Genomic DNA, 24,909 nt, shown 5'->3' on the forward strand with positions numbered 1-24,909 from the left:
ATGATCATTGATCATATTGCATTACTAACCTGTCAGCGCGAAGCAGCTGTGAACAAAGAAGATGAAGAATTGGGATGCATTTGTATAATGTGTTAAACTGACATTGTGTTGTGGAACAAATAGCAATTTGCATTTTTCGACTTGAGCTACTGCTGTATAATCAATTCCAAAAGTATAGTGGCCCACTCCTTACATCCTCTCAGTCTCATAGCAGCTGCAGGGGGAAATGTTGGGTTTTGTTCCTGGAGGGTAACAGCCAGATGGCAAAAATCATTTAGTAAAATATCTTGCAACCAACAAAAATGTATTTAATATGCAACAGTGATATTGTTACCTGTATGAAATGATTTACTTACATGAATACCAGCAGAGGAAAATTAAGTGACCCGATAATGATATCTATAATACACGCATGCATGGTTGTATCCAAAGGCACTGAATATCTAAGCTCTGTGAATAACACATTTTCTGATAGCAATGTGAACTGCCAGTTATAACTTGCTCAACATTTCAGCACTCCTCGTGAAAAATCGGTGCCCCAGGTCAACTTTACCAGTGTAAAAAACATGTTTTCAGGAAACAGCTCGAAAACATTTTACAGAATATCAGTACCAAGTGTAAAAGCACTAACTGGAAATAACAGGATTCAATCAAGATCCTTTCTACTCATCTCCTGCAGACACCGAATACCCTCCAAATAGGTCCTCTCCTTATGACCCGATAGACAGTAATAAAATATCCCAGTTAAAGCCCTTTGTGAATCAACTCCTGAACATGGATTCACTGCTTTGATATCAGAAGAGAGTAGACTGTTCAGTTGGTTCTTTTTGATCATTACAAATCAAGCATCTAGTGCTGTGCATCTTCTCCAGATATTACACCCAATATCTGTACCTCCCACCTCTAATAACACTGCGGGATTTGCCAGTGACACAAACTGTGCAGTAAAATTGAGCTGCTTATCAACAGCATTCAAGAGAATGCTGCCAATTTGGGATTTTATGAGCTTTTTCTCCTATTTAAAAAAAATCAAATAAAGTCGGATTTAATTTGAATGGTACGAGGCTTCCTTTAACGATTCAACGCATTTTTTCTCTTCCAAATCACATAACAAGGTAGGCAGCTGACATTTACAAGCTGGGACGCACATTACATATTAGGTAACCCTGGCAACAAAGCACTTGATAAGAATCACGCAGATTGGAGCGGCGAGTCTGAAGACTTGATAGCAACAGGATAACGCTCAATTTTATCAACAAGGGTGGGCCTGCACATTCAGGAAATGGAATCAAATTATAAACTTAAAAGAAAAATGATTTATGCCCACTCCCAGTGTCAAAGCGACGATCATTTGCGTGAATTAGTGGAGGATCAGCATCACTATAAAACTGTGCTCCAGCAATGATTGTTAGGGAGGAAAATCAGAGAGAAAAATCTGAAGGGAAACAAACGCTCCTCGAAGGAGTGGTTCTTTTGAGAACAAGAGGTTTCAGCTTGAAGTTCTTCTGTTCATACAATCCCCCAATCGACACTGTGGCAATGAGGGTTTGTTTGTCCCCAAAAGGAGGGCAGAGTTTTTTAATCTGTTGATCTCAGAAAATTAGCATGATGTTTACCAAGGTGTAAGCGAAAGCCTGATCAAATACAGATCTCTCTGTGGGGTGATATATTCAATGAGTGTCTGACTCTTCCTACATCCGTTACTGAACTGCACATCAAGCGAAAGCTTCAAATTTCCCCACCCATGTGATAAAATACTGTAAACAAAACAGTTTACTGGCAAATTGGTCACCTTGAGAGCACGTATGGTGTATTTACATTGCTGGCTTGCCACCAATAGCAGCTCTGGTGCCAGAGACCATGCAGATTACACACAGTGGCTGTTTCCATGGGCACTTCCAGCAGTGGCACTGACCCCCAGCAGCAACATAAACAAAACTTGCCGTCGGAGGCAGTTGTCTCTTTTAACTCTTACGTCTGCGGATGCGACGTTAAACCGTTCCCGTCTTCCTGTTCAGGTGGATGTTCAAAGATCCCGTGGCACTATTCAAGAAGAGGAGGGATTTTCTCCCGGTGTCCTGGCCAGCAATCCCCCAGGACAAAATTGGTCATTCCTTTCACGGCTGGGTTTGTTATACCTTCCTGTGCACAAATCGGCTGCTGTGTTTGCCTACAAACACACAGTCACTGCACTTCACAGTAAAAAAAAATCCTGTGAAGCACTTTGAAACTCCTCAAAGTTATTTGTTATTACTAACAACAGTGTAGGGCATTGTCCACCAAGGAAAGCCTAAACCATCATGTCTTTGGCTGGTAAGGTGGAAGGAGTGTCTGGACTCCCGATTCCCAGTGATGAGCCAGACGGGTTGCGGAATCAACTGCAGTCATTTCTCCTTGGAGCTAATTCCCTCCCTCTCTCCCTTCAAACCCCTGGCAGATATGTTTAGCTATTATACTAATCTTAATTTGAAATCTAATGAGGCCTACTTCATCTGAAGACCTAACCCTAACCCCATCAGGTTTCAAATTCCCAGGAACCAATTGAGCTGCCAAGAATGACAACAGCAACTTGGACTTACATAGCGCCTCTCACACAGGGTAGCATCTCAGAGCGCTTGACGATGGTGGAGCAGGACGCCGAGCTGGTGTGGGTGGTGAGAGGTGACCGTAGGTACGGTCAAAGAGGAAGGTCTTCAGGAGTGACCTGAAGATGTGGAAAGAATTCTGGCAACACGGAGGGATAGAGGGAGAGTGATCAGGAGTTTCGGGGAGTAATGGTTGAAAGCGCGGCCACCAATGGTAGAACAGAGGACACGAGAGACCAGTTTATGCCACGGTTTTAAAAATGTAACCAGCTCCTGTGGAAACCACAACATCACACAGGCAATGTGGCGGTTATTAGGTGCTGAAATAAAACGTTGCCCTCAAGATAAACTGTGTCGTCGTAAACCGCTGCCAGACCGGTCCACCATAGATCACACTTCTGATTTGTTAGTTGGTTTTCTGGCTTAAGTGCAAAACTAAATCATGGGATGTATCCCATAGACACGGGATTCTGAGCAAAACAACAAGACAACTTTGAAGGGGNAAAAAAACCTTCTGAAATAATGATCTCCTTGGCGTATAGTAGCACAATGCTTCCTTCACACTTCATTGGTGTACATGGCAGCAGATTCGGTTCTATGCGTCACGAGTTTATATAACTGCTCTCACACCCGGCATGCCTGTGAAACTCACAGTCTGAATCTGCAAGATCATGAGACCGGGAGTGAGATTTTCAGACTGTTTAAAGAAAGCAAGAAATTCTGGAACAAGAATAAGGCCATTTGGCCCACTGAGCCCACTCCTTCAATAGGATAGACTGTTGGCCAGGACACCAGGAGAAAATCACTTCTCTTCTTGAACAGTACCATGGGATCTTTAACGCCCACGTAAACTGGGGGATGGGACCTTGGTTTAATATCTCAGCCAGAGGATGGCACCTCTGACAACGCACCCCCTCCCCACACACACACACACACACACACCCATGATGCAGACTGTGAAACTTGAACCCAAGACCTTTTGACTCAGAGGGAATAGAAACTCAATGGCCTGACATTTGTTGTGGACATTCCTGAGTGAGGGGATGTATACAAATTAACACATCCTGTATCACATCCGATGAGCTTATCATGAGATGTGGCCACAAGATAAAGCAACTATGTTTATTTCCAACCCCACTCTTTAAGTCAGCTTTCGTAATGTAAAATGGGTTGAAATGAACTATAGGTGTTCCTATATTCTTATGGGTGTTGGGTACCACAGATAAAAGGCATAACGCCTAGGGCTGAAGGGCCACATGAAGCATATGAATAGCTTCCTGCTTTATTGAAAATTATGCAGATGTTTTACAGTCTCTCAATGTTCAAAGTTTACATTTTCAAATAAATGGGTAGATGGTGAAATTCCTGAAAATGTGATTATACAGTTGTTACAGAAGGATTCGCTAAGCATTTGGAATGCAACAGTTTTATTATAATGTAACAGAGAATGCAAACAATGAAACATATATGATGTTGAATTAAATAATTTACTACCACCTTAACAAAATCGTATTATGAATTTGAAACACCTGGAAGTAAACAAGAGCATAACATTCAATGGATATTTAACAACATCTAAAACACTGCACAGTACAACAGACCTTCCTTCGCCCAGTTTAATATCATTTGAGAGCGAGAGTAGGGAGAAATGAATTGCTACTTAGCAACGATGCAATATCACATCACTGTAACTCTGATGCCCATTTCAAAAGCGACAGCATTTCAGTGGCTGTTCCTTTACTCATTTCAGTATAGAGGCTCCAGTGACAATTCTGACACTTATTACGAAAACCGAAAGAGGTTTCTCAGCCAAAGTATTTTCAGATTAGGATGAATTTATAATAATTTACTGTACCATAATTATCAGAGTCCTGGGTCTGCTCATTCCATCCGATTCATCCAGTGGCAAGAATTCGAGTGACAATTGCTCCTGGTGCCGGGTGCAGATACGTGCACAGTTCCTCTGCACCACGGAACGAAAGGCTTCAAGCAGAACAATGCTGGCAGTACAACCCATATCTGCATCCTGAAGCCTACAGAATAACTTCTTCTATGCTTATGCTATATCTGAGACACAGTGGATCCTTGTCCCTGAAATCAGCCTACATTGCAGCTGCAAGCAACCGGCTCTCCAATCAGAAGCCGAATCCGCACTCAGCTGACTCCAGACAACTACGCTCCTCTGATGCAGTTTAAAGTAATGCCAGGACACTGCTGTAATGCGCTCCAGTACAGTAACCCGACAATGTCATCTGGGTGTAGATGTGAAGTGTCCTAGAACACAGTTCTGCTGTTCGTTTTAAATAATAATAATAATAATGATCCTTGCATTTGATACAGCGCCTTATCAAGTCTTCGAGACGTCTCAAAGCGCTTCACAGAATATACTGTAAAGTTAATTCACTGTATATTTGTGGGCGAAATGCGGCAGCCAAATTGCGCACAGCAGTGTCCCACAAACAGTCGGGGATTGAAGTGACCAATTTATTACTGTTTAATATACTGTAAAGTGAATTGACTGTATATTTTGTGGTATATATATATATATAATGTCACTAAATAACAAGTGACCTGAGACGCACATTAAACAAATAAGGTCTTACTGATTTACAACCATTTTTTGATGATTTGCCACGTGAAAATTATCCATTTAATCTCAATCATTAAAATATCCATTGAAGTGGGCTGTTGCTCACACTGCTGTTAGGACATGCTTCCAACACTGACCAAGTGCTTTGGGTTCTCTCATTTTAAACCCCTTTGCATCAGGTCAAAGTCAGAAATCTATTGTTCCTTAAACAGCCTTGGTGTTTGCTCCTGCAGATTTCCCTTCAATGGCTCAGTTGTTTCGAGCCCACACATGCAGATGCTTTGCAGAGCAATCAATTTTATGTAAACGCAGGCGGCTTTTCCTCCATCAAAAGTGGGCCAATTAAATTCGACAGCTAACTGCTACTGTGTTCACGCTTTTGCAAACAAGCAGAAATGGAATAGTTTGATAGGCTAATGCCAAGAGATGCATTATAGTGGAAAGATGCTGCCGGCAGTTAACAGCTTATGGACCGGGAAGCGGGCAGGAACAAAGGCCATTAACAAGATGCTAAAAAGTCGTATGCTGTTGAAGATGTCAAGCAGCGTAGACGAACAGATTTATGTGCCTTTGTCTGGGAAATGTGAATCCTCCAGCGCCATGTTTGTTCGTTCGATGGGGGAAAAATACAAGGAAATCACAAAATCCAAAGTTGCCCAAAAAAGTCAAATAAATAATGTAATTCTGCCGTAACACTTGAGTTTTTTTTACTAGTTATGTCAGAAATCCAGTGAAGCACTCAAAGTCAGACAGCAGAGAAGCCTATAGCCATACATTTGTCAAATTCAATCTGATTCTTAAATTTGAAACCAAAAAGATTGAGTTCTCCAGGGCAAACAGGCAAAAGGAAGTAAGCCACATAAATGTCATGTTTCACAAGTAGGCATTCATGCTTCCTGACCTATATACTTTCACTAAATCTATAGCCTGTGCAGCTTTATGTATACAATGACGGAATAGAACTGGTGTGTACAAGCCATTAACATAGTTAAAAGATTATCCCTTAATAAAACGAAAGGATAACATGGGTGAATTTAGTGAAGGTCTCCTTACAATCCATCGCAAAAATAATAATCTCCAATCTTGTGCTTTCCTGAACTCTACAGCCTTGTTACACGACCTGTATATTGCATGCCATAGGTCTGAGAATTAACTGTTCCTTGAGTTGGAATACTCAGTTTAATATCCAAGAGGAATTGGCGGCTCCCGAAAATCACTTATTGATAAATCTGAACATGTTTTCAACAAGAAAGGTTTTCAATGAAGTACTGTGATTAGAACATAGTCACATAGCTACAAGATCAAGCTATCGTGTTACTGAGTCCTGTAGCTCAGTGGTTAGAGCACTCGCTTTGGAAGCGAGAGACCTGAGTTCAATTCCAGGCAGAGGGCGAAACCTTGGGCAAGTTTCCTTACTCCACACAGAGCCTAATAATAATCCCTCCAAAACCAAAAACAATAATAAAATTGGTCATTTTCAATCTACGACTGTTTGTGGGACATTGCTGTGCGCAATTGGCTGCCGCGTTCGCCCACAAGTATACAGTCAATTCACTTTACAGTGTGTTCTGTGAAGCGCTTTGGGACGTCCTCCCGATGTGAAAAGCGCTATATCAAATGCAAGGATTATTATTATTATTATTATTTCACACTGCCTGCCACTCAACTTGCTTCACCTGAATTAAGCAGTTTTCATCAGTTCTTAGGTCATTTAGTGAGCAGAGTAAAATGTTTGACTAAGGCATTCTGTTTCCAATGGCAATGTGTGTGTGTGTGTGTACAAGTGGGGGGGGGGGGGGCTTTATTTATGACAGTTGTAGAAAAAGTCTCAGCCCAAATATTCCACTCTAGAGGTTTATCCTTCTTGGCTACAGAGGGCTAGCCTGTAGCAAGCAAAATGGACAATAAATAAACAAATGACTGGAGCAATAAGCTGCACAGCATGAGTGGATTCCAAATGGGTTGCATTCATCTATTCATCAGTGTCTTGGAGCACAAGGCAAAATATTAGGATTTTTATTTTTTCCTCATTAATAGCACAGACTCCTTATGCACCACCAGCACTTGCTCTGAGACGCTACCCTGTGTGGAGGACGCGATACAAGTGCAAGATGGTGGTGCTGGTGGTATTCTTCAGTCGTGGTGTTCTCTGAAGCTCAAGGGCTAAACCACTGCTAGATTGCTGCAGATCAGCAAAACTATCAACCATACTGACTGAATGCATTGACACAATACATTCACAGAAGGCCTCTGTTTGCATACTTTAAGTTCCAAACTCCCTTCATCTGGAATGTAAAAGCAGTTTCATAAAAGCGCAGCAAATTGAGCCAAGAATGAAATTAAAGCTTTTATCCTGGAACAGCCTCAACAAAAACATGTTTGGTAATGCAATACACAGCAGTTAATGGGCACCCTGTCAAAAGAACAGGCACTTAAAAAGACTTCCTCAGACACCAATTATGCCACCAACACAGTACAGGTTAATATAAATGATTGGATAAGATGTTTTCTGTTCTCTTGATTGTCTCCATTAATAGGTTTTTTCTTCAATCTATAATTTAACACCCAACTATTTTCTTTCGTAGATCTTAGCTGAAATATAAAACTGACGCTGAGAAGATCCTATGCAAAAGCACAGGTCAAATCTTTATTACGAGTGTGGTGTGACTAAATATCACGTACAACACAGTGTGTTGCCCGTGTAAGCCTTTAGCAGTGTGAAGCAGCATATTTGAATCACCACAGCACATTAGTGCTCCCCAGGAGTTCATTCCATGAATCAGGTTGTTTGGACTCCTGTGAGGAAGTGCAAGGAGTTCACAAATGAAAACTTTGTTGTACGTAAGTACCAATTTCTCAAAAAAATACAGAAAAAGGTTTTACCACGTAAGTACCAATTGCTCTCAATAGGTCCATCGGTAAAGCAATTACAGAAAGATAGTGCATCTGCAATTTAGTACATGTGTAAAGCACTATTAACGGGTTCTTTATTGAGACTAATGTACTTAGTCAATCCAAGAGTTTTCAAGTAATCTTTTCTGAGATGAAGCTGAATTTGTTTGCATTGCCTGGATTTATGTTGAATTGACATCCCAGTGAGACCACTACCTCACAAGAATTGGTTTTCATATAAAGCATTGAGTGGAAAAAACTATGAAAGCACATCAACTCATACTTACCGTTTACATAACAATTAAAACATGATTTCTTCTCAGAACATTTACCTGGTTTTGGAGTCAACTGCATTCAACAAGCCACACAACCAGGATAACTCTTTGATGCTTTAAAGCTTTTGTTTCACCCTCTGGGACTCCATCCCGCAGTCCTTCACCTCGCCCCCTCCCTTGACTCCTTCAAGACCCGTCTCAAGACCCTCCTCTTTGACCGCGCCTTTGATCACCCTCCTACCCCCACCTTCCCTGCCCTCCTGATCCCATCCCCCAGATCAGATGCAAATGATTGACTGTCCAGAGCCTTGGCACATCCTCCCAATGTGAAAAGCGCTATATAAATGCAATTTGCGGTTGTCGTTTTGTTTCAAACAGGAGCTATTACCTCACATTAATAACTGATTTAAAATAGCTACAGGCATGATATGTAACAGGCAAAACAAACAATGCAGAACTGAGTCACAACAACTAACGGCACAGCATCATAATTCTCTGCTGAATAAGAAGCAAAGTATAATCCCTCACTCTTAACACTGTAATAATGACAAATGTAATGTTACCTTTTATGTCTGCAGCATTTATTGTTCAAAGCAAAACATGGTTTTGTATGATGTTGTCCATATATTTTTTGTGTTTAGAGTTGTCCATATATTGTTTGTGGTTAGAATGTTTATTATCAGCTGAATTTGTAATATAGATTATTGTGTAGTTGTCTGCTCACTTTGAAACACTTGCATTTCTTACTATTTTGACCTAAAGTCTTTTATTTATATGAATTGTAAAAACAGAAAATATTTGGTATCCATCTGACTACTATCATGTATGCTTTCTGTATAGAAACAAATAGTTTTCAATAGTATATTTCTTTTAGAATGTAACTATGCAGGAACTTATTTTATTTCAAACAGCTGAATGATAATGCATCTATCTGAAATGGTTGCACTCACATGCCATTGCAGATCTCATTAAAGCAGATAATTACTAGATCATGAACAAAAATGTTCACTAAATTGTTTTCCACGATAACTAAATCAACTTTTCAACTGCTTAATCCTTACAGGAATTCATATGAATAACAATTATTATTATCATCATAAAAGACGGATCCAGCTGAGCAAGTGGGAGTAGTATTGCACAGTGCAAACCAGTTGTTTTGAATGTAGCCTCTAGACTTGTCACAATTCCACTTTACCTATCCAGCAGTGATCACTCGACCGCAGGAGCAAATTATTTGAAAAATTAGATTACCTCAGAGTGACTGAAGGAATGAAGCTTATCCTTCAAACCCACCCCCTGAACAGCATGAAACGTTGGAACATTCCACCAGCCAGTACAATCCTGTCTATTCATCTCGCATTCCAATATTGTGAGTGGGATGAGAAAGGAGATTTCAATGTACTTTAAAGCCATGTCTTATATATTAATTGAGGCATATTCTGCTAATCCAAATATAGTTCAGACATAAAGTTTAATATGAAAACAAATGTTGTGTCACTTAACTGAAGTGTGCACCGCCACACATCCATTATCGTAAAGAACTATTACTCTGTTAAACCAATTATTAAAATTATCACTATTTACTCACTCGGTACATATAACAATTACATCTGAAGGCACATTTGAAAATGCTCGAATGCAAAGTAATGTTTCGGTAATAGGGAAAGCCCAGCCCAAAAGTACCCTTTGGGAAAACTATGTCAAAGGTTAACTTTCTGCGACGCAAGAAAGGAATGAAAATGCTAAGATTAACGTGAAGCTATTCGCTGCTTCTCCACACAAGCCACAATTACAGGAAATGAATAAAATAAACGGTACTTCAGATGATATTTTCTGTCTGTAAACAAATAAGCTAAGGAATCACACATGATCGCGCAAGACACGATCACAGAATTTTTTTTAAACAAAATATTTTTGAAAATATTAAAATTCTGAAATACAATGCTACTTCGCTTCATATTCATAAGGTAAAATAAACGTCCAACTGTTTTCAGCAGAGATATATAATTCCTGCCCCCTAGTGTTCACTCTGAGCTTGAATTTATAGTGCTTGAGCCAATCATTCACACAGATCATTAATACATTGAGCAAAATAATATTCCACCACCCATTCTTTAAGATTTTATTGCATTGAACTTTATGACTGAATTAATATCTTCTGTTGCAGAGTGCTGTACCCACCTGTGGGCAGGCAAATAAGTTTGAAGTCTATACCAGAAGTTGATTTTATTTGGTTAATGAAAAGTCATTCAGTCCCATAACTTTTTTTTCCATTAAGTGACTCTTGTAACAACGATGATAAAATATTTTTAAAAATTTCTCTCTTCTGTTGATCACATTATACGTATCAAACAATACAAACTAATAGTACAAAACAGGTCCTCTCATCTAATGGGGGTCCCAGTGCTTCTACCATCAATGGGTGTCTCCATTACCTCAAACAAGAGGGCATCACACTCGAGCTTAATTCTCTTCTCACTTGATGTCTATATACATTCCAGCAGGAGTCTCTGCCAAACAATCAATAGGAAGAAAGGTTGCTTGACTTTTCTCTCTCTTTAAGTTCAGGGTGTTGAGGCAATTTTTAATGTTCCAACTGCTGCCTCGGCTGAGATCAGTAAACTCAGTTCAGTTAGGGAATGGAACCTGTAAAGTCCCAGTGTGTCTGGCGTAGTGCGGTTAGCAGGGAGCCAAGACTTCTAAGAAACGTAAGAAAATGAGTGGGAGGAAAACATTGTCAATGGAGCTGAGCAAGGAAGCAAAACTGAAACACAAGTACCTGCCGGTAAAAATCCTTATTCTTTTGAAGTAAAGTGTGAGAACAGAGCTACAAATATTGATTGCTTAACCAAATGACTTAGCTCTTTTTCTAACAGTATCCATTATACATGTTAATAATCCCCAGTTCCATTTCTAAGACAGATCTGATTAGTTTCCCGAAGACATCAACAGCAAGGAAGTGAGAACTCAGAGCTGATAGCCAGGGTAGGTAAGAAAGAAATAAAATTATAGTTTCACTATACTTCAACTACACATTAACCTGATTCTTCGTCGAGCCTCAGGAGAGAGAGAGAAAAAAAATTGTGAGGCATTTCAATATCCAAGTTCTGCCTTCTTTATGCATTGGATAATTGGATGGCTCGGTTGTTACATAATCAAGATTCACAGTTAACTTAAAAAATATTCAGCTTTTTAGCTACAGCTGCACAAATTTCAGTTTTGTTTCCTCGCTCAACTCTGCTGTTAATGTTTTCCTCCCAGCCCAAATCTTGACAAATACAACATGTGGTGCAGTCCTTGTACTGATACATCACAAATTATAACCCCAGCCAGAGGGTGAAGGGGGTGTTCTGCAATTACCACTATTATAGGAGTTGGAGAGAATGGGAAATCGATTAGGGCTCTCACTCCGTGGTATATCCACTGATACTCCTTTAAAAGCATACAGCATCTTTCCGTAAGGCAAGATTAAGCTGGGCTTTGATGGTCCTGTGCTTCATTTATTTTAGCTGAAAGTCAATAGGGTGGTTTATGGGTTTTTCCTTCAATATGTGCGCAAATTGCTCAACCAACACCAAGTGTTATTCAGAAAGAATCAGGAGAACAACAAAGGTCAGAATTATTCCCGCAATTGCAGATTTCTTCACCTTGAGGGAAAGGAGGATCGAAGAATACTGCAGCGTAATTTTACAAGAGTTACCTGGAAAAGGAGAGAATTTACTCCTTGGGAAGTACCGTACTTTCAATCTCCCTTTTGTCCGTTGCCAATTATTTGTGAAATGCACATGAATATTAGGATAATCTTCTTTCCAGTATCATTCTGCACCTTGGGGAAATAGCTTTCATTTAAATACATTAGTGCCTTTCACATGAAATAATAATGGTTTGAAGCAGTTAGTGATTAAATATTCAAGTGCTGATGGAGAATGCCACTTTCTTTTTAAACTGGCCTTATTACATTATACGTAAATTGTTCATAGATTCATGACCTACATTAACTTCCTTTGAAGAGAAAGAACCTTGTGCTCTTGTGGTAGTTTTGCTGAAGAAACACATCAAGGATTCACTGGCATGATACACAAAAGTTAAGACACACAGTTATTGTGGTATACAATTTTGGACATTAAGACAGTTGTTAATGAGACACTTCAAAGAGTGATGGTGTGAAACTTGATTAAGGTTGGCTTTCTATCTTTAGGTGGAATACGAGTTTGGAAAGGCTGGTAAAGCTCCTCTGTAGCAAAGTGGCATGATGCCTGATTATATGGCTGGCAAATTGCCTTGCTGAGGGACACAGGTAAGTCAGGCTGTTACTTCATGTTTTTTCAGGTTTTTGTAGCCAAGTGACCGCCTTGGGGACCTGAATGGAAATTCTTGCAGTGAGTCTCCCATGGAGTTTCACAAATAGTTAAGTGAACCACATGCTGCTGGCACACCATGTAATAGTCCTGCTTTCCATACATAGGCTGCCAACAACATCCGCTAATAAGAATCTGTTTGTACTGAATAGCCTACCACAGTCTCAGTAAAATAACCCTCACCTGAATATAACCCTAGCAGCCAATGTTTCTAGCCTTGGCACAATACCACCCATCAATTTAGATTTGAGGTTACAATGAGAATTTAAATTTGCTGCCTGCCCGAGAAGCAATACTTACAAGGAGAGCTGTGTGTGTAGAAAGGAGAAAGAACTTGCATTTTTATAGTGCCTGATCACGTTGAACCATCTTCGAGGGTTTGCAATGTTCAATGAGACGACAAAAATGGAAGTTCTATTTTCCCTCAGATACACAGGGTATCTTCTGCTTTTGCATTTGATAAAATAAAAGCCACTGAAATAAAATCATACACAGCCAGTATAAATTGTTATTGCAATTCACATCTCATATTGACTTACATACTGGAGTAAATTGGAACTGGTCAACTTCCTAAATAAGGTCACAAATAACCTCGCTTATAATCTTGAATTTCATTTGACTTTTCTATTTATTTGATATACAGAAGCTATTTAATAACTGAGCTAACAGTACTTAAGATATTTGAATGGCATGGCAATTCTCAGTGCATGTATCAAACTGACAGCTGACAATCAAAGCTCAACCATCAAAGAACTAAATTAAGCTTTACACATCTTGAGGTGTAAGTCACTGTAAAAAAACTGGAGAGAGTGTTATCCAATTCATCAAGAGCTATTCTGGAAACAAGTCGCCAATAATGCTAGGTAAACTGCCATGTAGATTAAACGGCAGTGAATGATCTGAGGGCTCAGCCAAATGACAGTAAAGAGTCAAATGTTGTTGACTGAAGGCTTCAAGAGATGGTAGCACTTCTCTCACACATCGCTCAATTAAAAGTACACAAGGCTGTCACCCACACAACAAATACCACATGGTGGAGTCAGCTTAATGAGAATTGACATCGGAGGTGCCAAACCTGAAATCCTGGTGGTTCAGGAGCAGCAGATGGAACAAGAAAAAGACATTGTTAATAACCTCTGACCTGATCCCCAAGTGGAACTAAACCCCATAATATACAGCATGTGAGCACTAGCACCTCTCCAGTCCTCTTTTGATGAGATTGAGTCATGCTAAACTATGGCTCCCATCGTCACAGCCTCTTATCGTTTAACATGTGACCCTTTTCCCCATATAATTGAAGCAACAGAGAGGGAAAAAAGCGGTTAGAAGTTATTGCAATTCCTTGTTTGTTTGCACATTCTCTAACCCAGGGACATTGAAGCCAAATACAGTTTTTCCCACTGCCTTGCTGACTGAGATCAAATAACTTGGCAAGGACTTGGAATCAAACCTGGAAGCACCCTGCGTTCTACAATCCTGAATCTCACCACATGGTGCATTTACATCCAGACCCACAAGGGAAGTTGACAAAATGCTTCATAAAATTCTGCACTTTAGCCAAATTCAGATGAAGATTGCAACCAGGAAGTAGATTTACTCTTTTGGGGTGAAAAAAAAGTGTTTGTTAACAATGTTTAAAAGTACTGTTCAAGTGTTACAGTGAGCATTTTTTTTAAATCATCGTTACTTTTCCAGTTCACTCACAATGTGAGGTGAGCGAACATTAAATTCAACTCTCACCACTCATTACTCTCCAAGGCTGCAATCACAATCTTCAACACTGCTGAACTGCTTTACTTAATAATAATAATTTCATTTCATATAGCTCCGTATTACATCTTCGAGATTCTGATCGTGTTTCATGGAATATACTGTGGAATGCAGTGACCGTTTCACTGCTTGATCATAAATGCTCTCATACTATAAATCGTTGATTAAAATTAAGAAAGGTGTTATGGAAGGTTCATGAAAGGTGTCGAGCATATCCTGTGTCTCTGAAACAGCTCTAAAACAGGGGCATTCCATCAACAAGGTTACTCACTGCTATGACATTTTCTTACAGCATTGAACCAAAACCATTCTACAAGCCAATTGTTCTTGCATTCCTACTGCAAATAACCACCTTCAATACTTCACATTATGCCAGTGCAACCAACATTAATAAACATGCAAAGTATCAGCTCACTTATACCTTACAGAGAAAAAGGCACATTCCTAGCAGAAGACTGCTCAATGGGGAAAATCAACACCATTTTACATCCTGTCAAAGAACACGTTCTTTTCTGGAACTTCATTTATTTTTATACCCATTTCACATAGTCACTGTTTAGTCTGATTGTCACTTTTACAAACTGAAAATGCTGAAAAATTACGCTTATTCAACCACATTTCAGGCTTGATCGGATTGCACCATCCATCTAAAAATTCAACTCACATAACACTGACAGCCATGGGAAAGTAAAAGCACCTACAATGTGTTTATTACAGCCAATAGCTGGAATGGCCCTTCCAGTTCAATGAGTCAAAACGCATGCCCCCTCGTACTCTTAAATACATGAATGGAAGAAACTAGGCCACTTCGGGAATCAAGAGCTTCTGCCAAATAGAACAGCCTCTCAGTTTTCTTCATCAAAGCCTGGATATGAGAAGCAAAACCTGACATGGAAGCAAAATGCATAGCCCCAAACCGATTTTCAGAAGTCACAATTTTGTTGTAATGCTCAGTTTTCTAATTGCTAGAATTCAAAATCCTTAATCCCCAAAATTCTGCATTTTAATAACCTTGTTTGTTGGACAAGCATTTCTCAGTCAATAAATAATTTTTTGTGCTTTGATCAAATGCTGCAGTTGAATAAATGATACAAGAATCACTTTCTGCCAAACATTTCTTAGTAAATAGCTATAAATAATATGCAGTAAATAAACTGTGAAACAAAGTTCAATGTATCAAAAGGAGAACATGTTCTTTTCAAATTCTTAAAACTAATTTTCATTATGCAATAAACCTTTCTGGATGTTCTGAATAAACTAAATTTCTACAGAAGATGGCAGCATAAGCAAACATTTAATCAGAATCTTTAAAAAGAAGTCAACACAATTAATTGTCATGAATTAATGCTACATTAACTGAAGTGTCCAAGATGCATTGATACTTGGATGTGGAAGGTCATCTCCAGTAGTTAGTTTTATCTGATAGTTAATGAAAGTGTGGAGTCACATCTCCAACAAAGGAAGGAAACCCAAATCTCAGATTTGACTGGCGTTCAAACTCAATTTGACCTTTTGGGTGAATTACACTAAACCTTGACATTATGACCAGTCAGGGCACATTATTCACTCAACCGGGATCCGTTACTGTAAAGCCGTCTGAGACGCCGCCTGGCGTGGAGGGCGTTATATAAATCCAAGTTGTAGTTGTTGTCAACCGCCACACGTGTAAATTTCGAGCAATAAGGATAGCAACCCACACTGCCCCCCCAAAATGGAAATTATCCAAATACTGTAAGCAGAGCCAAACAAGCTGCGATTAGCTGCAGGTTTGGTAACCTGCAAATTTTTAACTGTTCACACACTAGCCAGTTCCAAACGGAATCAATGCATTTGGCGGTGTTCTTATCTCAGATTTGCTCATACTGTTGAGATCTAAAACTACATTTCTGGCCCAATTATTGCTGTCAATAATGATCTGGAACAGTACCCGCAGTAGAGCAGTTGTTGCTGCCAGTACCTTGTTATGCTATTGACTCCACATAACTCTAGCCTGGTTCAAAACAAGGCACTGTGAATGCACCTCGTCACATAGTGCTCGGTGAACTCATGCACAAAAAACATTGGCTAGATTCTTAATGGGAGGTAAGATGCCAATGAACATTTCAGAGATTAACATTACTTTGCAGATCAATTCATTCAAAACTCAGATCAAATCTTCAAAATTTCGTATAACGACCAAATTAACGCTAAAGCTGTAGTGTAAATGGCCTATAATGTAACTGCCCATCAAGTACTGCTTTGTAGCAAGAAATAAAATCCGAAACAAAATATAAAGGGTATATGAATTTACATTGTAAAGTTACAGAGAAACGGAATTGCCTTTAACAAACTCTAGATGTACACAAGAACCATCTCTTAGCATCCTTAGTTTCCTTATTTAGGCAGGCATACTATGTAATATTATTTCATTCAAGGTAGGTTAACAGGTAAATGAATAAAGATTATTATTCAAAGAGAAAATCTGATACATCCTATCAACAGAACTTTAGGACCAAGTACATCTGACCATGTTAATGTTTTTGAACTGCCTCTTCTTTCTTCATCATTTCAATTGCTACTGAAGTACTGACCCAGCCCCATATACCCTGGGATAAGAGCTTCATTGATGTAAAATATTAATGAATTCTAACATTGCCTTAAAGCCTCTTGTGCATTAGTGATAAACAAATTAACATTCATAAGCAAATTAAAAACATCAAACAAATTTGAGCATGCAGTTACTTTGTGGATAGAGTTCATAGGATTGGTGCGCATATTCACATGTCAGTTCCTCAGTTCGCCATTCAGTTCGCCATTCCTCGCTTCTGAGTATCTACCCCACAGTATTCACATCTTAGCAAAACATTGAGAAAAAGGTTGACACTCGAAACTGACTGGAAATACATTCTCGGTTTCCTGTTACAACAATTCACAAGAAAATACTGTAGATGATCAAATGTTTTGTTATTTAATCTATACCAAAACTATTGTCTTGTCAATCTTGAGCAAATGGATATTAATCTGATACACCAAGATGTTCATACAAAATAAGCATTGCACAAACTTTATTTAAATCTAAATCATTGAAGGTGTTAATAGGACACAATTTTAATACACAAATTAGCGCTCGTACAAATTATGAACAACTGCATCATTATTTTTAAATAATAATTTATTTTTTGTTAATGTATTGCATTGTAAACTAGGTACTTAGATGTCTGTAGCTATTATTCAGGGGGTGAGATACATTAACTGGAATATAATTCCTCTGGAAATTCTTGACTAGATTATAAGTCAAAGGTTGAAAGTCATTTAGAGACCACTTTTTGGTCAAAAGCCAAGAGCTGTTCACAATGGATCCTTTGCAAAGCAGCATGGCTGAACTTATAAGTTTTAATTCACTAAGTGCTTTTAAAACATCATGGGTTAGAGTCATCCTGTTTCAGATAATGTGAAGCAAGGTCAAAGTAATGATCACTTCAGTGATAATGTCCAATGTAGTTACAGTCTCAACTTCGCCTGGAAAGAAAATCTGATCTGGACTCATTCACTTCCCTTTAATTTAATCACTCTTAGTCTAATGCAAAGTTATGTTCTTAGAAGTCTGGAAAATAATCTATCCCCAGTCATCTCACATTCTGTGATTCTAATCTACGAAATACCACTAATTTTATTATCAAAACCATCAACACTTGTCTGCAAAAGGACATCCTCAAATGACTGTGGTTGGATTTGTCCTTCATTTCAGATGTGAAACATTTGGTTAAAAAAAAACATTCCAGTGAACAAAATCCAACTGGCTTTTGTTTGTGGTTCTCAACCTTGGAATGAAACCGGATGATATTACAGTGTTGCAAACTGCAAAGGCTAACACAAGAATTCAAAGATATTCATGATATTGTTTTATGAACTGGGCAAAATCTTATGCTTTGTCATCAAACATTATGGCAGGACGGAATAGATTTCCATATCTCTGTCAATTGTTCAGTCAGAGAAGACAATTACAATTAGAAGTCATTGAAGACATAAAAGACAAGTCTTTCTCTCTGAATGGTGCCAACATAAGTCGCTTCTAAATCCATTTCCATCTAGAAGCATAGAACTCAATCATGTCCGAAATTCAAAAAAAGTTTTTAAATTTAATGTCAGACTAAGTCAATTTTGCAAAACTCATCTGATCTCTACCATCCAAAATACCAATCCTCCTTGTCTTCCCATCAGAGCATCAAACGGTTTCCAAACTGTCTTCAGTGACTTGATCTACAGTATCATTTCTGGTAACTATTTGCGACTGTTGTTCTCCCTCTATGTAAAGAAACACTTCCTGGTGTATTTCCTGAAATTGCCCTTCATAACTATTAACCTGTGCAACTTGCCCTACTGCCCTATTGTCCCTAAAATCATTGTTCTGGGTTTACTTTCTCTCGTATTTAGCATAAATATAGCATGCTGATTTCTGAATTAGGAGGTTATAGATTCAAGCTCCACATTGCTACTTTCGTAGTCTAGATTGACACTACAGTGCAATGTCAGGGAGGGAGCATCTTAGTGTCAAAGGTGCCTTCAAATGAGATATCAAACCAAGGCCCTGTTTGCCTGTGCAAGTAGACGCTACAGATCCTATGGCACTATTCAAAAAGAGAAAGGATTTTTCCCCGTTGTTTGGTCATTCACTCATGACTGGACAACACTAGCCTGCTTCCCTCACAAACGTTCTTTCTGCCTCCTCTCCCTCCCCCAACCATCATATCCCTTGAATATTTGGTAACTTCTGATTGTATCTTTACCAAGAAATGATGTTTCCATCATCTGATATGTGAAAGTATGACTTTGACCACAAAGCTAATCCCTACCTTCTCAGAGGTAATTATCCAGGTTTGCTAATTTATTGCAACACTATGCTGTCAATCTGAATCTTGCCATTTAAATGGATATGTTCAGAGAATGTAGGTTTGACACAAAAATAAAGTACTTTTTAAGTTTTACCCCAAAAGAAAATTTGCTTCACCCAACTGTGAGATGAAAAGGAAATGAAGCAAAAGCCACTTCCTGTTTGCAAATTCAGATTATATTTGCATTTAGATAGTATCTTTCACGTCGGAAGAAAGTGCCAAAGTGTTCAAAGTCAGTCAAATTTCCAATAGCATAGGACAGATCCAGAAGAAAGGACAATTACAAACAATAATAATCCTTGTATTTTGATATTGTGCCTCTCGTTTCAGAAGGTCGTCTGAGTGCCTCCTAGAACTTACTGTGAAGTGCAGTGACCATGTATTTTGTAGGTGAATGCAGCATCAGGGAAATGCGGATGGGATTAATTTAGGCAATCAGGGAATATCGATGCAGAATCTTTCCACCATGAAATTGACTGGGCAAATGGGGTCCACTATAAGGTACCTTTTCTTATTCAACATGTTCATATGATGTTGGTTATGATTCATTGTAGCCCAGCCAAGCAGCAAGCAGAAAAACAATATTGGCTCAAAACATATAATAGGATATGGGAATGACCTGACAGTAAAATGGAAATGAAAGGATACAAGATCACAAGAGAAATGAAAGGATACAAAAAAGAAGATGCTACAGGCGATCCTTACCTAGGTTTGGAGACGAGCAGAATTAATCGAAATGAATTGCATCCAGCAGTTGTTCTTGGAAAATCACTTGATATAATTTTTATTCCATGCCTACATTTTTACCCATTGTTTTCCAAATCTAGCTTTTTTTAAAAAAAAACAGTATTTATAAGCACAGTATTATTTTGTAATTAGTTTTACAGTCATCCCTGCCGGAAAGATGGTCACTAGTTGGTCATTGATCATCTGACAAATGTAGCTTTAAGACCTTAATAGGCGGATAATTTTTGGGTGGTGCATTGCTTGCTTCAGAAATAAATTAAGTCTGAATCCAATTCTTCAGAAATAAATTACGTCTGAATCCAATTTGTAAATTTATAAGATTACGAAACTCACAAAATTAGCTATATTTTTATTAAAACAAATGGGAACTGATGTAGGGTGTGTTTATTTTGCAAGAGCTTTTGCACTTCGTTATCTAAAGCTCTCCGAGATGCTCTCCGAGACGCTACCCCAGGTGAAGGGCACTTGTTGTTGTTTTATAGCTATTTCTACAATTGAAGGTGGTTGAGATTACCCACAAAATCTAACATAAAATATTCCAGAATTTGAGACAATTACAAAACCAAATAAGAGACTGACAGAAACCCAAACAGTATAACTCTAAATGCCTTGTACATTTCCCCAATTTTTGTGCTAGCAATAATGTCTTTCAAGCCTCACATTAACCCACAATGTCATCAACTTCACAGCTTCACAGATGTGCTGAGCTGACCTACTTCTTCCAACTGGTACAAGTACAAGCTGCAGATTCTCAACCACTGAAGTTAGCCCCCACTCCCCCTCCCCCCCACCTTGCAAATGTTGACAGTCACAGTCTTGTACTGACTGCAGCTGGAACCAAGCACGAGAATAATCATCTCCCTCGCAGATCAGTTCATATCATGTCCTATTTAGTATTCAAATAAGCAACAGGATCATATGCAAATCTGACGTCTGTATTCCTGTTAGCTCTGAAAATCATTCTGTTTACTCAGAATGAATTTCAGAACCAGTAAGGGAAAGGGGGGAGGTATTATTAAAGTTACTATTTAATGTCAGCAGCCTATTAAGACCTACTGCTGTGTCTGGGACTCAGTATTTCTGAAGGCGATAGGGTGAAATGAATGGAGCCACCACAGTTATTTTCAGAGCAAGGCAGCATCTTGGGAAGCTAACGTGAGGAAGGATTACATGATGCACACCCCATGCGGGGCAAAGAGTTGCAAAAACTTAAAGAGAAATGACAGCAAAGTTCATGAAAGATAGAAAGGGGCGGAAACAAAATGAAACCAATTCAACTGAAACAAGATGTAATCTCAAATCCACAACCGTCTTAAACTGTCTTGCATCTGAACTTCCATTTGAATTATAGCACGCACTTGTGGGCATCTCATTTACCCCAGTGCAAAGAACTCCAGAACACACAAGATCCTACATTTGAGAATTGCATTTAGATCTAATTGGCGTTCCAAAAATGCAGAATAAAAAGCTATCATGCACACATTCTATTTTGTGTGCTCTGGTATAATTTGTAGGCTTGGAATTCAAGCGGTATCTCTCACAGTGTTAGTTTTAAAGCTAATTAACAAGCGAATTGTTTATTTTAGTACTTATTCCACATTAGCTATTCAAGAAGCTAAAAAAAATACACAACATTTATAGGGAATTATGACTTGTGGTAAATATTGTGGTAAAGGGAAGCGTTATCACTACTAACAACTTAATGAATTTTAGTTTAGCAACTTTATTTTATACTGCAATGCATGAGGATTGCCCTGTTTTCAAGGTTAGGTGGAGTAAAAAAGTAAATAAATAACAACAACAACTTGGATTTATATAGTGCCCTCCACGCCGGATGGCGTCTCATGACACTAAAAGTTATTTTACTCAGAAAAATGTGAGTTTTACTCAAATAACTGTTTAGGACTAAGAAACATAATAATCACGAGTAGTTTACCATTTGAAAGTAAACAACAACGACAATATCAAGCTCTCCGGGACGCTACCCCACATGAAGGGTGCCATAAAAATGCAGGTTGTTGTTGTCGTAATAAATTTAATGAGAGCATTGAGGTGGATCGTCAGCATTCACAAGGGCTTTGAAGTCAATTTCAATTGCTGTTGTGGCAATTATCAGCGGAAACTGGGGGGTGGGGTGTGTGTGTGTGTGTGTGTGTGTGTGTAGATGGCTAAACTCCTTAGACTTAATTATTTTGTCCTCACCAAAAACCTTAGCCATCTTTACACAGCACCTCTTTACAAATTATCCATCACCAATCGATTTTTTCCCTTCTTGCAATTTCATGACTCACAACATACGAAGCCGGCAATGCAGTTGATTGGACCGTTGTTGCGTTTGATAGAAAGAGTTTGTTGACCTTCCTCTTCAACTCTGTTAATCATGCAGTGCGTGCATCCCTAGTGCTGCCCTTATGGTTAGTAAACAGTGACAACTAACATTACACTCCTTTTGTACTCTAGTACCTTGTAAACACACAAGACATTGTGGTTAGTTATCCCTATTATGAGTAAACAGGAAGTCCATCCATTTCCCAATGATTTTGGATTGTGCAATGTTTTTTCACTCATTTGACGCCTCTGACTTAAACTAATTTCGGGGCCACAACACAAAAACACTTGATATTGCAGCTTTCACTTTGCTAGCCTAATTTTCAAACTAACAGACAAAAAGCCCCCGACTGTCACCCACGGTGGAAAACCCAAGAGTAGTGTAGGGGAAGCCCCTGAAAAACTGAAGTGCAGAACAACATTAGGATTCTAAGAACTTACATTTTGTATTCCATTTTTAATTCTTGTAGATTTATTGCTTCTGAGCATTTGTTTATATACGTCTTAGGTGGATGAACTGCCACATAAAATGATCATGCCGGCAAAGCCATCCCTGTTTATACAGTCACTATTATTTTATTGGACCTACCATACGGATGCAGTGCTACATACATGATATGGATAAATTCACAAAATCCTACAATGCTTTAACTGGAGAAAATCTCTATAATCTGCAATTACACTTACGCGGTAAAATGATATACTTTTGCTGCAAAGATGAAACAATTTAACCTTTGAACATAAAGGATAATAAATTAAATTCACTCTGGGTCCTTTATAATTTATTGGGCACCAGCAAGTTTCAGATGCAGCAGTAAAGCTGAAATGTTGCATTATACGCATGTTTGTTCACAAGGCTAAAGGAAAATTCAATTGAAATGCCATTAATATTTCGGTCTTGGTGTTCAGTTACTAGAGCAAATGCTCGTCATTTAACAAGTTAATAATCGAGGAGTTTCCCACAGATATGACTGATCTGGCAGTGATAAGATACCCATTGCACTGTTGGAATTCCCAGAAAATATCCCACGACTAATGCAGAGGCTCAGAGCACATCATTTTATTCACAACTTTAACATTTAACCCAGCGCTTCTGAAACATAATTAAACGAGTTTATGTTGGCAACGATCTATCCGCCTGATCTCACAGATCTTCACTTTGAAGTGAACGCCCTGAGTAACGGCTGCAACTGTTTGTGGGACAGTTTGTCAATTCGCTTGACGATCTATTCTGTGAAGCGCTTTGACACGTCTCGAAGACGTGATGAGGCGCGATATCAAATGCAATCATTATATTATTATTATTATTATCATAATTAACAACATTCTCCCAAGTGTGTGACTTATTCCCCGCCGTCCTTTCTGTCTCAGTCAGTTTTGACAACAGCCACCCAACTTCTCCCAACAACTTCTCTTCCCCCCCCCGAGAAAAAACAACCAACAAAAAAAAGCTTTTTTTTTTGTTTTACTCACCACAATCAAAGACGTTCTCACAGCCGCAGAAGCGTTGTGACGGATTTCTGCAGCTGTCCCGGGTTTAAAGAGCCCTTTAGTGAAGCGACGGCTGGATTCTCCCATGTCGAGATGGTAAGGCTCATTGACAAGGTTGTGTGTGTGTGTCCCACGCCTGGTCTCTTTGACTTGGTCTGATGGCTTGTTCAACCAGGAAACGGAACTTACCCTACACAATGATAGTTTCAAGAGGCTCTGTTTCCCCCCCCTCCAATAAACGTCAATTCATAAAGGGATTTTTATTTTCTTCTCCTTTTTCTCCTTCTTTTTCTTCTTCTTGTGTGCTGTTTCAACAGAGAGAGAGAGAGAGAGAGAGCAAACTGGTCCCTCTCTGGTCCAGGAAAGTGAAATCTATCAGATCACCCAGGACGTGATGTGCCTGAGCTAATTATCCATCCATCTACCCTTTCTCCCCTCCCACCCCCTCTCTCTGCTTTAGCTGTCAAGTTTTTTTAAAAAAAAGTTTGAAGAGAAAGTCCACATCCACTCCTGACTTGTGACATGATTTTTATTGCTGGGAAGACACTGCCAATTTTGGCCTCTATTCGTAACGCAGTGCAAAAATACCACTAGTTGTTTCGTTCGACTTTGGTTGGGTAAAAAAGTTAGATCAGCAAATCATTTGTTAAAGGCACATTTCCATTTTTGTCTCAACTTTGCTGGTTTGCCAATTGTCAGCACCACCTAGTGATAGCTTGCATGTTGGCAACTCACAAAATCATCACTGTTCCACTACTTGTCTCTGAAATTTAAGATTAGTTTATTGTTTATCGTCTCATTCATCAAACAAAAATAATAATAATAATAATGATTTGGTCTCTCCATCCACGACTGCCCCGTTTCCTTTTTGAAATGATTATTAGTTATTTAAAAAAATGTTACAAATATGCTGCTCTAAAATCCGTAAATTTCATCTGGTGAGGTTATTTTTTCTGTCCAAAGATAAACTGCATTGTCCCCCGGGAGCAGTTTTACTTAATT

General features: G+C 38.9%; 1 protein-coding gene across 2 annotated transcripts in view; it reads right to left on the reverse strand.

Annotated features, from left to right (window-relative positions):
• The window catches only part of dock10 (dedicator of cytokinesis 10), a 94,384-nt gene extending 70,034 nt beyond the window's left edge, over nucleotides 1-24,350 (reverse strand). The window contains exon 1 of one of the 2 annotated variants that reach the window (XM_042339034.1): nucleotides 4,441-4,602. In XM_042339034.1, coding sequence (XP_042194968.1) covers nucleotides 4,441-4,602 — 162 coding nt within the window. Of the gene's footprint in view, nucleotides 1-4,440; nucleotides 4,603-23,889 lie in introns of those variants that run through there. The other variant, XM_042339037.1, reaches the window with a different exon arrangement.
• Between the last annotated feature and the right edge of the window lie 559 nt (nucleotides 24,351-24,909).

The sequence above is a fragment of the Callorhinchus milii genome, unplaced genomic scaffold (assembly GCF_018977255.1).
Source record: "Callorhinchus milii isolate IMCB2004 unplaced genomic scaffold, IMCB_Cmil_1.0 Scaffold11, whole genome shotgun sequence".
NCBI classification, from domain to species: domain Eukaryota; kingdom Metazoa; phylum Chordata; class Chondrichthyes; order Chimaeriformes; family Callorhinchidae; genus Callorhinchus; species Callorhinchus milii.